Source organism: Lepisma saccharinum, chromosome 4 (assembly GCF_977018435.1).
Source record: "Lepisma saccharinum chromosome 4, izLepSacc3.1, whole genome shotgun sequence".
NCBI lineage: Eukaryota > Metazoa > Arthropoda > Insecta > Zygentoma > Lepismatidae > Lepisma > Lepisma saccharinum.
The window spans coordinates 64,453,275-64,472,918 of NC_139232.1; the positions used below are offsets into that span (position 1 = coordinate 64,453,275).

General features: G+C 40.1%; 1 protein-coding gene across 3 annotated transcripts in view; it reads right to left on the bottom strand.

Annotated features, from left to right (window-relative positions):
- The window catches only part of LOC145986527 (rho guanine nucleotide exchange factor 10), a 267,835-nt gene that overhangs the window by 89,928 nt on the left and 158,263 nt on the right, over positions 1-19,644 (bottom strand). Inside the window, exon 1 of one of the 3 annotated variants that reach the window (XM_083120644.1) lies at positions 11,316-11,470. The exons of 1 other annotated variant lie outside the window; for it this stretch is intronic. In XM_083120644.1, coding sequence (XP_082976770.1) covers positions 11,316-11,355 — 40 coding nt within the window. In that variant the 5' untranslated portion in view covers positions 11,356-11,470. Of the gene's footprint in view, positions 1-10,926; positions 11,145-11,315; positions 11,471-19,644 lie in introns of those variants that run through there. One more of the 3 variants, XM_083120643.1, reaches the window with a different exon arrangement.

Consider the following 19,644-nt stretch of genomic DNA (forward strand, 5'->3'; position numbering starts at 1 on the left):
ATATTGCGGGCGAAGCGAGCAAGAAAATTTTACGAAATTTATTTTTATTTGTATAAAATTTGAAATGGAGGGGGCAATTGCAGCTCTGTCCCCTTGCAGGTGATTTTGGCCGTCTGGAAGAAATAATGCAAGAAAGACGTGAAAACTAATTCCATCTTGAGTATCCCTTTGTCCTGCTATTCTTACATTCTGCCAGTCTTGCTTTCCTTTACTTACATGTTTGCACCCTAAAATTGATTTCCGTCCAAGGTTAGGGGGCAATGCCCCCTGCCCCCCTGTGATTGCGCCACTGCACCTCCTTCCCCCGTAGTTGCTTTGAATTTTCATAGGCTTTAAAATATTTCATTTTCTTTAAGAGTATAATATCCTTTAACAACGGCGATAAGATTCCTCTATCCTAAATTTCTAGTGAATGTACAGTGGGATCCATGAATATTACCTTGCAAATTGTCCATCACCATGTTCGTGCACTTTATTTGACCCAATAAGAGCTTCAAGAATTAAGAGAAAACACAAAACAAGCTGTTGACAACTTTTTCACCAGCAAACATAAAAATCCATCGCTTAAAAACACATAGGATGTAAGAGAAAAATTGATGAAAGTAGTCATGGACAATTTGCACGGTAATACTAGTGGATCCCACTGTACGTATAATAAATAATATAGGGACACCCGCTTCTTCTGGATTCCGGATCGCGTGCTCGCACTCGTACTTCTGGGTTTAAAAACAACATCAAGAAGAGGCATCCTTCTCCATTTTATAATCCTGGGCATGATAGGCAGAGGAGTAGGTTGGGTTGACATTTTGTTTGTTCTATATAATCTTATTCGAATCAATAATTGCTTATGTTTCCATTTGTCGAATATTGATATGCTGACATTGAGTCATTGATGATCCTTTACGTGCCCGAGAAGATTTAAAAACATCCCTTGAAGAGCCATCACGAAGTATACGCCATCTTTTTGAAGTTTCAAGGATAAGGAGAAGTTCACAAACCTGTCCAGCTGGAAGAAGTATCCGCAGAGGTAAAAGAAGAAATTTGGAGAAAAAAAATGAGAGAGGTCCAAATAATCCCTCAAAACAAGAAATTCCAGATCTTTCACCGTGCTCGTCTTTTACCACATACTCATGGAGGGGAGGAGGGTGTTACAAAGAATGCCAGAGAAATTCCTCTTGGCCATCGTATCAAAGACGGATAAAAAATGTCGGAACCCTCCCAACAACACACGGCCATCAGCGTGCATTCATGTAACCTCCCCCTTGCATCTGCAAGCCTGCGAGGCAACACTGAAAAAACAAACGAAAGCGCTAGCTTCGGAATTTAGATCATCAACCCGCGACCTAATTGTGTCCAGAGGGAAGGCTTTGGCATGCAATATGTTGCCTTCCACTTGACAGAACCAAACCAGTTCTAGAGCTGATAAAGGTATCAGAACACGTCCCACCAGGACCTCCACAGCGATAAGTCAAGGAGCAGAACGAGCTCAAGTGACTTACATAAGCATTTTTACCCCGTCCAAATATCCACCGAAGAAATAAATCTGGAAACAACCCAACAGCGATGCTTGGTTTTTTGAGGGGGCTTCAAATCAGTTTCTCCGAGACAATGTAGTGAAACAAGATCATGAATTACCTCCCAGATTGTGAAAAGGTTAATGATATCGTCATAGAAACAAGGGTTATTGGTTCGATTCGCCAGTTGATGATTATCCCATCTGTGCAAAACATATTTTGGGGGTGGTCGACTTAGTGTAACTATCATTCTTTGTCGGGTGTTATAATGAAGTTAACATTAAAGCTCAATTTAAATAAAAACGAAAGTATCCTTGTAAAACGACTTGAAAATTTAGTCGCATTCTCTTTTTACCTTGAAAAGATAATGTAATTTTATCAACAGTGATTTGGATTCTACTTTAAATTGTAGAATCAGTTCCGATTAGCATATCTGAGCACAAATGGGACTTACGCTTACTTTAGACGAAAGCATTTTCCATAGCATTTTTCTCAACATTTATGCCATGACCAAAATGCTACCTTGTAAAATCTTATGGCTTTTTAGATGCCATGGCATATTTCGTGGAATTTCTCAAGGATAGAACCCGTCCTATGTCCGTAGCATTTTTCGTAGCATAACCAATCAGAAGTGACCTCTAGGTCACGTGTGCAGATGTAATGGCGGACGCGTAAGATGTAAACAATGTATCACTTCACATTTTTAAAAGACGATAACAATTCAACCGAGAGGAATATCGCTTCGTATTAAATGGTGTTAGGTACAAAAGAATGGCGCTGCTTAAATACATACTTTATCGCGTTTACTGTACACATGGAAAAGTATTTTAGTTTTTCACTCACCATAGATGGTGTAACTTGATGTGCCTTTCGTGCTGTATGTATCATACATTGTAATCACAAAAGCTAACCAAAATGTTCCATGGAATGTTTGCGTGTAAAGAACTATCTGCTGTAAGATTTCTGGAAGCATTTACATAGCATTTATGCTAGCAAAAATGTTAATGGAAATGCTTACGTCTAAAGCCGGCCTTACACACAACCATTTAACTGTATTAGAATTGCATCATCCTTGCACCTATGCATCGACGTAAAAGTAAGCTGGGTTGCCTACGTGCACAGGCGTTTAATCAAATTACGTACGTAAAAATGAGCAGCAAGTTGCTGACGATACTCTGATATGCGAAACAATTTCCTGAAACTGCAGCTGCGAATAAATGATCATCCATCATATCTGCTTTAAAATAAACAGGAATACAAAACATCATTCTTGCAGGAATGGTGTTAGAAACTTACAAGCTGCCTAAAGGATTTTGTCGATAGTTAAAGCCATTTATAGTTAAGCACCAACTGTCCACGCAATTGGATATAGTGGAGTGCGAAAATGCTTTTAATGCAGGTGTTGGCCGTCAACGCAAAACAAACACTGGATATCAAATAAACGAGGAGGGAGAAGGTGTTTCAAGTGCGCTAAAAACTTGTGCGTGGTTACACATTACCTTTCGTAGCTGCGTATCGAAACAAGTACAGGCTGCAAGGTCACTTCTGGAGGACGAATATTGCAATTATGCAAAATTTCAAGCCACTTTCCTCGTGCGCAAGTCAACAAGACGTCAGAAGAAGTGAAGTAGTTGACCAACTACAAAAATTATATATTGCCTGGGTATATTCCCTGCGGCATGGGCAGTAAGTAATTCATTTTTGGCACAGAATTTATTTTGGAGTGTGTGCTTACTGTAGAGTATGAATGCTCTTATAGACGAGGTGATTTCCTACTTATCAATATGAAGGGTCATCATTCGAAGCTTGAATTTGGCATTCAGGCTCCATTTGGAGATCAATCCCTAACAAACACGAGGTGTGAAAAAACCTAGGAGCTAAGATTTGACTCAATAGCAGAAAGACCAATGCCCTATACAACGTATATATAAAGCAGCACGTTTTACTTGGGAGACGAACCTTCAGAACTAAATGCAATCTTTCGTACTGGAGGGCACGACCATTTTTATCAATAGCGTACATCGTGTCGCCTCAGTCTTAGTTGCGCATGGGCGGTGAATGCTTTTCTACGAATTGTACGGGAAAGAGTCTATTCCAGCAGGTTTGCAGTTTGTCGTGTCAATGTGAAACATCTGTGAAGCGTCACTTCGGTCTGAATGAAACACAGGGAGGGCTACGTAGACGAAGATGAACACAACCTAGTCTGAATTGAAAGAAAGAAAAAGCATAAACAACTGAGTTCAGAGGTGACCTCTTTCAAAAAACAGATTGCTTCAAACCTACAAATCCAAAACACTGAAAGACACAAAAATTAATTGTTAGTACGAATTCAGAACAAGGGATTTTTGTGGTTTTACTTTTTCATTTCATAAGTCATAATTCTTCCTCATCGTCGTGAATAATCAAACCCACGAATAATATACGATGTACATGAACTGGTTCGTGAAAGAAATTTTCAGAAGAACAAATATTCGACGGTATATAATACTCCACATTCAGAAGCACAACAATTGACCAAATCAAATTAAACATTACACTAGATTCTGACGTTGGAAAGGGTGGTATTGGTAGGAAAACGCACACTACAGCCTTTAGTTCCCCAAGTCTGACATTCACCATTCCACTACATTGTTGAAAGTGGTAGTTGTAGACCAACGGCTCTTTTTAAAGTACTTTTTCATGTTGGAAAATTGCCTAAATTGCCATATTAACTGGGCCATATGTTTGGGGTAACGAATCGTAGTGAAGTTTTGCAGAGACCGGAAACTGACTCATTACTCCTAATGACTCATTATAATGTAAATCCCCATTTTTATATCCTTCGCTGCTTGGGGAAAGGACAAGTGCACATCAAGGAACTAGATAAGCTAATGAAAACTGAAACAAGCACCCGCTCTTTCCTGCACGTTATTTCGAATTGGCTTGAAATTCGACGTGCTAAAGTGGAAACTTGGTAATTATGTTTGTATGAATTGTGTAATATTAACATCGGCTGGCATGTGGTCAAGAGAGAGTCACATCCACAAGCACAAGGTCAACCACGGTGCCTTTAGAAGGTTAGAGTACTGAGAAGGCTTCACACGTTCTTGTTCTCTGCCAATAATAAACCATGGACCAGTCAACATTACTATGTACTGTCTAGAATTATTGCGGAAGCAGAAATTCGTGGCGGAGTGGTTAGCACAGCGCTCCACGAGGTCAGCGGTCTCTGTCTGAAATTCCGGCCTGGACATGCGTGTATTTGTGAGTCCCTCTTCAATTTCATCATACCATCACCCATCTTCATCGTTGCGATTAGCCAAAAGTGTCAGAAAAGCGACGCTAAATCAAAAAGACACACAAGAACCGTTGTCAAATTCTGACTGGTGCACCTACGTGTCTCCAGCTCACAGACTCCAAAGTTGAAAGTCAGGATTGTCGTAATATAAGGGCGGTACTTTACAAAATAACATTTTTAAAGTTTTTTTATTCCAGACATTTTTGGGAGGACTCAAAACCCCAAACCCGTTTCACTGCCAGTCCTCGTCAATCTGGTTATACATACCAGGAAGAATGAAATATTTTAATATTGAAAATATATACAGTAGAGCGTCGATTATCCGAAGTAATTGGGGGACATGGGTGTTCGGAAAACTGGTTTGTTCGGATAATCGAACTGTACATGTTTATTTGCCAAAAAGAAGTACTGTACAGTAAATTTATTCATAAAAACAGGCATCTCTTTAAGTATGTATTACAAAGTAACGTACAAAGGCAACTTTAGTAGGAATATATAGTATGTGGTACAGTTTATTAAACAAAAATATGTACATATTACATACGCATTTTGCATGAACAATACACACAGTACACAAAATTAACGTTTAAAAAAATCCTTTATTTTGGTCTGTCTAAGCAAGCCTACACGCTTACGAGCAGCTAAGTCACGTACTTTTTTCATTACAGATATCTGAAAGTGAGCGAGTACACAGTTCGGTTAAGCGGTCGTTCGGTTGACCGACGTTCGGATAATCGACGCTCTACTGTAAGTGTAAAAGCATTGGAAAAGCAAAAATATACTGTATATGACCGAAATGCTTAAAATATGCATACATATATGCCCTAATTTAATAACACAAGTTAGTTTTACATAACATGTATTTATTTATAGTTCGGGAAAACACACACGGCCTATACATATATACACTGATCCTGCTCAAGTGGTAACATTGGCAGCTCAAAATAGGTTGGAAGATTCCTAATTTGAGCAAACAAAAATGAAACAAAATATTGAAGCTGAGCGTAACAATAGAAAGCAAACCATTAATGTACGTGTTACTGGTTTTCCATGTGTTTCCTGCTACTTCAAACAAGCTACAATCGCTTCCTTTGAGGATTGCCGCTCTACAGCTGCCGTGACATTGCACATGAGGCGTATGCAAAGGGGGGCAAAGGTGTGCGGTGGTTTACAGATGTAACTTCTACCAAGAAATCGCTTACGTGTTATCTGACCCAAGCCAAAGTAACGCGTGTGAGTGTGCTGGACGCATGCACCGAATGTTTTCCTTTCAGTGCAATCCTTGAATGCAATATCCAATGACATCTCGTGACAGATATGATTGCGCAAAGCTACCGAATAGAGTTTCCTTCCTTTGTGCTGGTACATTTTCAATTTTAACGAATTACTTTTCAAAACGAAGTGTAGCTAAGGAATCACCTCCCTGTGTATTACTTAGGAACTGGATAAAGAAAGTTGCCCTTCCCACCTGTAAGAATTTATACTAGATCTTGTTTGCACTTTTACAATTTAATGTTAAAGGGAAGTTACAGATAAATCTTACCTTTAACGAATAAAATAATCCTCGGAAAATGACACTACGAGTAACTGCAAGTTCGTATTAATTCACAAATACAGAACATGTAACCTCTGAACTTTACTATTTTTATCATGTGAACTATAGAGGAATGTGTGATCTAACTTGGCAAAACAAACGAAAGAAAAACTTTTCTTATCACAAATGTGCGAAAATGCTTTGAAACCTGCACGCATTTCACGCGAAAGTATTACGCAAGATGTACGCAGATGCTGTGCAAATGTCTACACACTAGTAAAATGTACACAAATGGTATGAAAATTGTATCTCTGCAAAAGCTTGCAAAATAATAGTTTTCATTTATTTTTGCAGAACTGAACATCTCACAGGTACCATAATATTCGAACGCAACGTCCGTTATGTGTACCAAAGATTAAGTTCAGTGTATGCTCAGATAGGCTAATCACGGCTGAACCTACAGATCAAAGTGGAATTTCCACCAACGTGTAGTTTGCCTCCACCAGGGTTCGAACCTGGAACTCGTTGTTACAAGGCGGCAGTGATATCAGTATGCCATCGTGGAGACCGTGTTTTTCTATGTGTGTCGTATCCCTATGCAGTATCGAATAGCATAAGATACTACAAAAACCAAAATCCTAGGCAAGGCATGCTTGTCTCATCGTCTATTTCACCTGCCACTTATCTTTATTGTCGGAATTAAACTAGGGACAGAGAAGTGACATAAAATATCTATCCAAAATTTTTAAAAAAATCATTATCTTATTTTGGAAGAACAAGTATTGAAATCACACCACATCTTTAGATGAGTGCATTTGAGTGAGTCCATATAATGCATAGATAGGCTAAACGGGACTGAACCTACAGCTCGAGGTTGAATTCGAACCACCGGGTATCGAACCCGGGACCCGTTGATTTACAAGTCGATAACGTCACCACTACATATTTAGATGGCAAGGGGAATTAATATAAATCAGTGAATACCAGATTTACGTGAGGTAAATCGCTTAAATCTAATAGTGTTGACATGTTTTGGAAGAAAATGACCCGTGTTATTCCATGCGGTAATAATGCTACATACAGCAAGGTGGGATACTACACGCACACCGAACCTGCATTTCGTTTTCCAATCCGAACATCTTGTATACAAGCGAGTGAAACGGACTCCAACATCAACGTAAAGTTTCAACAACAATGTTTTTGGAGTGTAGAAGCGTCCTCAAACAATTTGTTGCAGTTAAGTTATATTTAACGCGAAGGGTGGTCGTCGGTCTTCCCTTCCCGTCTGCTGGCGAAGATGATGTGGGCGTTGCTGCCACACACACACCCTCCCGTAACCTTGAACTGTTCTGCGGGAACAACACAAAACATGGTTGCTTTGTGAGTCACGATATGGAGAAAGGTTACGCTCGGTCACATCATACATCAAACGGGTTGCATTCGGATTGTCGGCGTTGCCACGTCTCGCTATTTTATCTCGAACAATATCCAACTCTTTCTATAGTATTTCGTGGCAATATTATAACAGCGTATCTACTGGGTCGTGTTAATGAGTAGATGTTCACGAGCACGTGGTCTAATTATAGCAGAGTAGCTGCTCAAGAAGCGAGCACATGCTTAATTTTCGTATGAATCGTCCACTCTCGCATAGTTTCCAACTTGGCGACATCTCATAGATTTATCAACATTTTACAACCTGGCAATATACACACACACTCGTGCAAGTATGTACACTCTCAGAAAGATTGGTTGGTTGGTTGATTTGGTGTTTTAAGTCCACTTTATGCACAATAAGGCTAATCGGGACTGCACCTACAGTTTAAAGTGGGATCCGAACCACTTGTGCCTCCACCGGATATCGAACCCGGGAACTAGAGATTACGTGCTCCTTGTAGGAGCAGGTTCTCACCATTCTTATACATGAGAAATGGTGTTCACGCTCACAGAAAGCACGTGCTCCTTGTATGAGCAGGTTCTCACCATTATTATCCGTGTAAAATAGTGTTCACGCTCACAGAGAGCACGTGCTCCTTGTATGAGCAGGTTCTCACCATTATTATCCGTGTAAAATAGTGTTCACGCTCACAGAGAGCACGTGCTCCCTGTATGAGCAGGTTCTCAACATTCTTATCCGTGTAAAATGGCGTACACGCTCAGAGAGAGAGCTCGTGCATCGTGTATGAGCAGGTTCTCAACATTCTTATCCGTGTAAAATTGCGTACACGCTCAGAGAGAGCTCGTGCATCGTGTATGAGCAAGTTCTCAACATTCTTATCCGTGTAAAATTGTGCACACGCTCAGAGAGAGCTCTTGCATCGTGTATGAGCAGGTTCTCACCATTCTTATCCGTGTAAAATGGTGTACACGCTCATTTACAAATTACAAATACATCGCCAAACTCTTAAATGTTTCGTGCTAGAAAGCCATCAAAATTAGAAATGTTACAGTGTCTCCCCTCCCCAATGGTAACGCTCACAGCTTCCAACAAAGGGCCTGGAATTGGATTTCGCTTTAAACTTGATCCAATTCCGATTAGCGTACCTGAATAAAAAGTGGACTTAGACATCTACACACGCGCATAAATTGGTGACCGCATATAGAACCAGATTATTTTCAGAATTCATACTCAAGAGGGGCTGGGTTTGTTCCCCGGTGGTGGCACACAATGGTTCGGATTCCACTTTCAACTTTAGGTCCTGATTAGCCTATCTAGGCATAAAAGTGGACTAAAAAAACAAGGTTTCACAATTAAATGAACTTACCGTAAGAGGGCTGCTTTTAAATTATAAGGATCTACGTACTGGTGTTAACGCTATATATTGATTGATTTGTTTCTTTAACGTCACACTTCTGCTATTTTTCGCATCTGCCCATCGCGACGATGGGGATGAATGGTGATGCTATGCTATGGAAAGAAAAACACATGGACGACAGAGGTCCTTCAGAGGATCATCCTGGCTATAGGTTCAGGCGCCAGTCTCTTGTTAGTCTACAAAATGTAGTCCATGATACACTACGTGGAAGTGATGTAGACATTTGGGTGCCTTCAGAAAGGTTCACTCCTTAACGCTGTATATTAAATGATTTTGTTGTACATGCAGAAACATATTTTCATTGTTGTCCAGGGTTAGAATAGAATGATTCATGTCTCTCTTTCAAGAACCCGATCATCGAATGTCGCACGACACACGTGGCTGCATGAACCAGTGACACTTGTTGCTCCATCGTGGTAGCCTTTGTACGGCAAAAGTACACGAATGTCGCAACCCGCTCCTAGGGGCGTAAAAATAGATGCGAAACTAACGGAGCTAATGAGAGGAGCCTGACACGGAGCCAAAAGTCTGACCGCTTCATATCTTCGCATACATCTGCGTTGCGGAATTCCTATGCACACACGGCAACTCCTGAAATTAGCAGTCACCCACGTCACGAATTATGCCCCCTGCGTGTATGGAAATACCAGCTGATGTTTTTTTTTGTTCGTTAAGAACATCAAGTTTAATATTAATTCAAAGCATAACTTTCCTGATTTTCTTTAAGGTGGGGCCTAATTTTCGATACATGTACCTGTCACAATTGTGACTACTCAAATTCGCCTGAAAATGGATAGGGTGTGATAAACGTATCACACTATGACAGCCTTAGTCTCTAAAACGATTTCAATTTTTTATAGTAACTATAACTGAAATTTCAAGTATTGTAACTTTCATGGAAAGAAGTAAATGGTTTATATCAACCCCCCCCCCAAAAAAAAAAAAACAACTGAGAAAACTTATGTGGATTTCTGCCAAACACTGCACGCCCGTTGATATATTCATGATCTAATAATACTCTCAGACTCGATTCTAGGTCTGCCAGCTGTCACAAAATTCGCCCAACCACGTCCAGTGTGTTCATGGGGTGGGAAGGAGCTACCCTTCGTAAATTCATCCATAGCACAGGCTGCAAAACATCCTGCAGGGTGTGGTGGATCTCACAGTCATACTGAACAATCTCGTGGATTTCAATGGACCACAATGAACGTGCTTCTTATCCATCACGATGTAAAAAACATAGATTTGAAACGCTTCCGTGTACACACTGGCGTACGCAGGTCGGGGAGCTGATTGGGCTACAGCTCCTCTCTAAATGTTGAGACAATCAACATTTATATATATATAAAGTAAAGAGCTCGCGCAAAAACCAAAGTAAAACATGCAAAACCTGCCATCTACCTTCACAATTCCAGCCATTTCCGAAAAAAATATCGTGGGTATGCTAGGTGTGTGTACCAGACTGAGGGAGCCAGCGACACACCACGCGAGTACTGTGCGGGGTGGGAGTTACAAAAATGTTATTTTGCATCCGTTAACATGGAGACTATTTGCACTTGTTAATATGTGTACCAGGAAAATGTTATAACTGCGAGTCCTAGAAAACTCAGTTTGTGACACTGATCTGAACGTCTAGTGAAGAACCCAATACATAACAATGCATTCTCAAATGGTTCGCCGCGCTGCGATACGTTTTTCAATGATGAAGGTGGTTGGTCTACGTGCTAGAAAAAGAGGGGTAGGGGTTCGGAAAAGAGAGTGAAGCGGCACCGGGTGTTTCTTTCTTACCTGCGTTGGTAGGATGAAGGTCACCGGTTTGCGAGTGTGGCAATTCGGGCATGACAGAACTCTTTTTGTCTTCTTTCCCTTACAGCAACAAAGGCACTGGCTAACTACGGCGGTAGCTTATCACAGTCACTTATACGGCACATAATTCTCTGAACTCACACTACACGAGCACACACATTCCTTCGCACGGAGAACAATGCACGCTCGATGCTGCAACCGGCCGCCGCTAGACTGCCGACGGGTTCTGCTCCAGACGATTATAACGACCGCTGATGACGGGAACGAAGCTCCAGGTGCGAGCACGGCGGAGTGGAAGAAAAGAGCATAAAGAAACAAAACAAAAGACTCTCAAACAACCTTGACACACCAACGCACATGCTCGTACTTACACTTGATGAGCACCACACCATCTTCGTCATCCGCATCCATGTTTGCCTTGAGTTTCCGAACAACATGGCCGACTCCACCAAACCGATGGTTTTTCACACCCACCTAGCCCGCGGGTTCCATAATTCCGCCGGACACCACAACCAGACACACACACGAGCAAGAGGAGCGCGGGTCCTCGCACTCCGAACCGGCGAGAACAGAAAGCTGCAGTGTTGCCACCTGCGGTTCTGAAAAAACAACCAGATTGCCGGAAAAATGCACGTGCATCTAAAAAACACTACGAAGGTAAAGGGAGGCAGTACGGCTGCCACTGTGATCTCCAGGAGACTGGGATCGGAATGGTTTAGCGACTCGCCCGTTCCAGTGTTCACAGCGAGCGCTACACGTCGACGGAATGGAACGCCGCGGGGCGAAAACTAGCCAAGAGTCTCGGACAAAAGCGGAGAGCACAAAAGCCAAGATTGCCGCAGCCACATTCTACATACTAATCCACTCATCAGAGTAAACAAAAGACCATAGGCTTTTCAACTCGGCGCAACCAAACCAATCTTTTACCACTGTCATCGACACTGATCGATGTTAGCGTTACAATAGTTTGGGTTAAGCACCTTATCTTTTACAATTACTGCACGGTACGAGCAGGAAGCATAAGTATTACCAATCAAATTGTTTATTCGCTTTATTTCTCAGCGAGAGCTTCCAAGAATTGAAACAAAATGCCAAACAAGCTGCTGACAGACCAGACCACCTCTGCAACAGCATACGTAAAAAAAGCCAATCTTTAAAAACACGTAGGATGCAAGAGAAAATTATGGACAAATTGTGGAGCAATATCAAAGGCACAACCACAATTTTTTATCTGGGGTGGGGGCAAGTACCAGGATAAACGTACCAATAATAATAATGCTAATAATAATAAATATTATAACATTATTATTATTATTGATTTGCTTTATTTTACTTCGCTTATTGTGCCACTTTTGGCTAATTTGCGAAGATGGGGATGACTGATGATATGATGAAATTGATGAATGGACATGTGCGCACTGGCAAACATCCATGCCCAAGACGAAATTCGAACCCGGGACAATATTATTATTAGTAGTAGTAGTAGTATCAAATACGTTATTATCCTCGTAAATTATGCAAAAGGGGTAGAAGTTGGTGCTAAAGCATTTGTGTTCGAACAAACTATTTGAATTATTTTTTTCAACACTTTCAATTTCACATTAAGAATTGAAAACAAGCACACAAACTATCTTTGAAAGGCAGAAAAAGCTTGATAAATGCATTCCGAATATAATTATTTTTTACATTGACATGTATAACTTTCTTTCGATATATGTTTCATACATATGCAACATGGAGCGACATGGACACTAAATTGTGTACGTATTAAAAGTTTCTTTAATACATATTATATACAACATATATTATTTAAATACATTACGCAACCAATTCATCCATCTCACAATAAACCAACAGCAAAAATTACATAAATTGTCTCTCAATGTGCACGCTCCCTTTCCTCAAAACAATTGTTCATGCATTTAATACAAAATCAATTAAGACAAGTCTTATTTCTCTGTCTGGTGATCCCCAATGCATTACAAATAACAATGATGCATCGCGAGCGAAGCGAGCAAAAAAAAATAATTGAATCCAAGTTCTTGCAGGCTGAAATCAATATTGATTTTATAGGGTGCAAATAATTTCACGGGACGCAAATGCATTCTCTCTTGTAAAACTTTTGTATCTCCCCGATGGTGTACGTCGCCTTGTGATCAATGGGTCCCGGGTTCGATACCCGGTTGAGGCACGTGGCACAGTGGTTCGGATCCCACTTTAAACTGTAGGTCCAGTCCCGATTAGCTTTTCTGTGCGTAAAGTGGACTTAAAATCAGAAATAATTCAATCAAATTTACAACTTATTTTCATTTTGATCGTTCGGCGCCCAGGACCGACTCCCGCTGGCCCCTAGATACGGTTCTGAACTTAATAAGACTAAGAAAAGCAGGCAGGTATTGCGAGCGAAACGAGCAAGAAAATTTTGCGAAAAGTATTTTTATTTGCATAAAATTTGAAGTTGTGGGCGGTAATTGCCCCCTGCAGGTACACATGGTATTCAATGTTTGCCCCCTAAAACTCATTTCCGCCCAATGTTTGGGGGGGGGGCAATGCACCCTTGTGGTTGCGCCACTGAGCAATATTTGGGTATCCCACTGTACATGGATATAACATCCCTGACCACTGGCGTACGCAGGATTTTTTTTTTTTCGGAAGGGGCTGGAATTGTACAGGTGGATTGTCCGTAATTGCTCTCTAGAGCGGTGGAATACACAAAAAAATACTTAGAAATTTAACTTATATTTACAAATTTCCACTCAAAAATGACAATCGGGGGTCATTTCAAGGGACGTTTGCATTTACCACTCTCGTTTGTCCTGAGTTATTAATCCAAAATTTTTATTTTCTGAAAATTTCGTAGGGGGTTCTAGCCCCATCAGCCCCTCCCCCATTCAGCGTACGCCAGTGTCTCTGGCATGGCCTAATAAGTCATCTCTCATGTACATTAAGTACATAATACTCGAACAAAGTGAAATGAAGGGAGAATGCGATTTCATTCATATATTTATCCACGTTAATTTAAAACTGTTCATTCGCTGACAACATAGCAGCCAATTAAGATGAAGAATTACTCTAATGTAATAAACGAACTAGATCGAGTCCTAAAAAGTGGTTATTTCACGTCGCTTATCTACCAATTTTGGGGAAGAATGGTGATACGATGACAGATGAATTACGAAGTAAAATCACAAACACAATTCCTTCAGAGGATTATCCTGTCTGCAGGTTCAGGCGCGAGAGTCTCGTTAGTCTGCAACAATGCTCCAAGGGTGTACTACGTGGAAGTGAGGTTGACATTTGGGTGCAGACCCTTTCGCACCCCTTGCACCCTACGACAAAGATTATGGTTTCCCCCCACCGAATAGGATGGATGAAGTGGAAGAATTATGCTATCTTGATAGTAAAATCAGTGGCCCAGCATTTCTAAAAAATAATGCAGGAAAAGATGGCGAAATATAGCACTTTAAAAAAATGTCGCCTTCGAAAATTATGGTCACGCCACTGAGTATTTCTTCCACTTTTGGTTAATCGCGAGAACAAGGTTTAGTGATATGGAAGTGATGAAGGGACAGGCATACAAAATCTCCCGATGCCCAGGCCAAAACTAGAACTCGGGAACTTCGGTGACGAGATCGAAAGTAGACCACTTTACGTGTTCTGACGCCGAGTAGGCACGACACTGAGTACAATAACGAATAACGAAATAGGTAAGGGAGAGAGACAAAGCATTCGACTGTATCACACCACTATACGAGTAGGAAACATGAACTTTACTGACGCTGAAGACTGGAGACCTTCGAAATGCGGTGCTACAAAGAATGCTGAAGTTCAAATGGAAAGACAAGATCTTCTGAGACGTGCACATAGCGCGAGAAGCCTGTGAAAATCGAAAATCCAGAGAAGGTACACACCATGTGCCGAGACATGAAGGTATAATGAAAACTGTAGTTGATGGATGAATGGAAGGGGCGAGTAAAACTACATTGGCTGGCCCAGGATGAGGTACGGTAGCGGAAACCTTTCTATAGGGTGTTTTTTTTATAGTGATAGAACTTTGAATTGAAATAAAACACAAAAAAAAGTTTGAAGCCAATTGTGTTTTTATTTGAAAGATAACTTTCTGACATTTACTTTTTGAAAATAATTTCCGGCATATGTCCACCACGACTAGCTGTGATGAACCGGATTCGATCAGTCCAATTTTGAACCACTTTTTCAAGTAATTGGGGACGTATGTCGTTAATAACACGAGTTATGTTGGCTTCCAAAGCGTCAATTGTTGCTGGTTTATCAGCATAAACCAGACACTTTACATACCACAAAGAAAATAATCCAGTAGCGTTAGGTCACATGATCTTGTGAGGCCAATTCACTGACAGCACAGATGTTTCCAAAGTGCTCTATACGTTTGGCGAACAGAACATTGATTTTGGAAATATATTTCCACAATTTGTAAACGTTGTTGCGGCGTCAGCCTTTCCAGGATCATTTGCCAATGCTCACTGATATGAAATGACAAAACAACATGTCATCAAAACAAAACAAATGACAGCTATCCCTATCGAAAGTTCTATCACTCTTAAAAAAAAAACACCCTTTATAAGTGAAGGTTTCAACTCAAGATCTTCACTAGCCCCAGCATGGGGAGGAGAAACCTTCCCCAAAAAGGAGTAAATTCTGGAGCGAGGAAGAATCAATAAATCAATTTTAAAAATTCAATTAATGAAAAACGAACGAGTTTTGTTCTTCTCTTTCCCTCATGTGGTCTCCCAGCCTCTTTTCGACAATTCAAGGTGTACCTCATTTTCTGCTTGTTCTTGCTGTTACATTAGGTAAATTTGCATTGTACCATTGATCAGCGTTCGCTATATTTTACTAGGTGAATGAAACAATGTTTAAGTTTTCATATGTTAACAGGAAGCAACGCCAGAAAACGTTTTCATTTATTTGTTTGCTTGTGGATTATTTTTGTCATGACCTCAAGAAAACCTCCGCCCTGACTACAGCTTCTTGTCCCTTGATTCATAAGGTACTAACTGCTTCTATGCACGCAAGTATTGACTGAATCACAAATTCTGTCTTGTGTTTTAAGTTTATTGAAAATACTTTCTGCTTGCTTACTGAGAATAAAATGAAGGACGTTGAAAGTAAAGTTAAAACTGATTTAATTTTGCACGTTTTAAGCATCATGACATTTACTACGATTTTCGTAACTTAATTCGGTGAACTATTATTTTGTGTCGAAGGACAGGGATGCTGGCTGTGAGATTTGGGAACATTTATACAATCGACAGCATTCGCAAGAAAAATATTCATGAATTCAAATCAGAATACACATATTTATTGAGATAATACGTAAATAATATGGACCTATGTCTATTCATGATTATGTTTGGGTGGGCAGAGGAAGTTTTGGGTGGGCACACCCTTCGCGCCGTTCCTGCATGGAAACATCAAGATATCTAAATTAGTGTATTATGAGTTACATATCAGTTAAAATTAATTATGTAGTCAAAGGATAATTATAAGCGCCCAAATATTATTTTAATAATATGGAACTGGTAACTGTTACCAGAAAACACTGCAAAATGTGAAATGTATGAAAACTTGCGTAAACATTTCAACTATGTTCTTCGAATGTTTCAGATTGTATTCCTGTATAATACACGGTGAATTTGTGTCTCAATTTGGAATTACATCGTGACGAGTCTGTGTACGGCTTCACCAAGTATATTCGGAAATTCCACGACTTTGTAGAAGATGTGTATAATATTTGTTATGCAATTGTCTTCCACAAGTATTGCTAAAGTGAACTATTATGGAAATGACATCTACGTGACACGCTGCACGCTCACTTTGTTTACACTCAGACGCAAACATCCAGTGGTAAATGTTAGGGATTTGCAACATTGCAAACAACCCCCTTGTAGGCTGCTGCGCCTGCGCACTCGGCCGAACTCCACAGGTGAGGGTGAACGGCAACACAGACTGTGTGGGAAAAGGACGAAATTTCCGGTGGCTTTGTTCTCAGCGCCACCGGCAATTCATTCTGCTCTGACGTAGGAAAGGCCTGCTGAAGGGGGAGTGAAGGTAAGAGCGTGCGCTAGTTTCCAAAATAACAACATTTTTAGGAAAAAGCAACCCCACTAAGATATGCTGCTTGGGTTTTCTTTCGAAAGGGGCCTAGCCATCTGCGTTAGAAAATTGATAAGGGGCACTTGTACTGAAATCAAGTTACAATATACCTGACACAATGCATACCAATTGCGATTAACCCTAGCATACCGGGGGCGGGGGGGGGGGGGGCGGGGCTGTCAGGCCTAAGCCGCCATCTTTGAATATGTCATTCGAAACACTCATGCCAGTGACAGTGTGCAATTAGCTGGTAATGACCGTAATTTTTGTAATTATTATAATTAATAAAAAATTGCCTCTCTATAAACAAAAAAAAACATTAATAAAAAATATGTTTTTTGCGAGTTGTAGCGAATGGTAAAATATGTGTGTGACACTCATTAACTGGATTTTTTATTAATGATGATAATTTTTGTAATTATTATAATCAATAACTATATGTAATTATTATAATCAATAACTAACTAACTGCACATATAGACTCTATAAGCAACAAAGGAAGCACTGATTGAATAACAAAACGGTTTTTTGAGTTTTAGTGATTTAAAAAAGTGGGGGCCTGTGAACCCCCCCCCCCCCAGGGTAAGTTTAGGCTAGGGTTTGTCAAAATGTTATTGAACAATGTACGATTTTTCTCAGGAACACAATTTGGTTAAACAGTGGGCAAACAATTTTTCAGCAGAACCAAACACATTTGTTTCGAGTTATCAAACAATGTGCCCCCTTAAAAAAAGGTTAAATGACACACACACACACACACACACACACACACACACACACACACACACACACACACACACACACACACACACACACACACACACACACACACACATATATATATATATATATATATATATATATATATATATATATATACACACACAGGCATACAAACTCTCCCGATACCGCAAGCCAAAACTAGAACTCGGGAACTTCGGTGACGAGGTCGAAAGTAGACCACTTTACGTGTTCTGACGCCGAGTAGGCACGACACTGAGTACAATAACGAATAACGAAATAGGTAAGGGAGAGAGACAAAGCATTCGACTGTATCACACCACTATACGAGTAGGAAACATGAACTTTACTGACGCTGAAACACAAAAACACTGGAGACCTTCGAAATGCGGTGCTACAAAGAATGCTGAAGTTCAAATGGAAAGACAATATCTTCTGAGACGTGCACATAGCGAGAGAAGCCTGTGAACATCGAAAATCCAGAGAAGGTACACACCATGTGCCGAGACATGAAGGTATAATGAAAACTGTAGTTGATGGATGAATGGAAGGGGCGAGTAAAACTACATTGGCTGGCCCAGGATGAGGTACGTAGCGGATTCCTTTCTATAAGTGAAGGTTTCAACTCAAGATCTTCACTCGCCCCAGCATGGGGAGGAGAAACCTTCCCCAAAAAGGAGTAAATTCTGGAGCGAGGAAGAATCAATAAATCAATTTTAAAAAATCAATTTTTAAAAAATCAATTAATGAAAAACGAACGCGTTTTGTTCTTCTCTTTCCCTCATGTGGTCTCCCAGCCTCTTTTCGACAATTCAAGGTGTACCTCATTTTCTGTTTGCTCTTGCTGTTACATTAGGTAAATTTGCATTGTACCATTGCTCAGCGTTCGCTATATTTTACTAGGTGAATGGAACAATGTTTAAGTTTTCATATGTTAACAGGAAGCAACGCCAGAAAAAGTTTTAATTTATTTGTTTGCTTATATATATATATATATATATATATATATATATATATATATATATATATATATATATATTTGTCAAGCGTATTTTGTTAATTCAAACAAATCAGTTTTTAATTTTCTGTGTGCGTAAAATGTGGGATAATACGAGCGTAATACTAAAATTCTAAATTTGTATTACTTTCTGATCATGGAAAATAATGAGCTTCATACTCTAGGCCAGCGGTTTACAAAGTGAGCGCCGCGAAATGTTCCAATATTTTCAATGAATTGACACTTACTTGTTAGTGAATGATATGATTGTTCCAAATATGTGCTTATTTAGTTGTCTCTTTACATAAAATGTTCTTGAATTTCAAATATGTGTTTATTTTTTAACTTAAGGCAAGCAACCTAACCACACTTTCTTAGCTTTGCAAGTGTTGGATAGGCCTACATTCTGACTGGGGCGCAGCGGAAATATCTTGAAACACTAAGGGCGCCGTGAAACGAAAAATTTTGGGAACCTCTACTCTAGGCCACACGCACATAATACATTTGTGCCTGCATGGCGCGTAGTGCTAACGTCGTCGGCTTGTAATCAAAGGATCCCAGGTTTGATACCCGGTGGAGGTAGGGTTGCCAGACGTCCCGTATATACGGGATTGTCCCCTTTTTTAAAGAAATGTCCCTGTATCCCGGAAAATATTCTCGGGACGCCCATTTGTCCCGTATTTAGCTAAAGAAATAATAAGTGAATGAGAATAAGCCATGTTCTGAATTTTATAGTAATGCATTGGGGACAAAATGTCCTCGTAAAAGACGCCAAGAGTTCACTCAAATATTAATATATTTTGTCAAAATGTTAAAAATTAGGGATT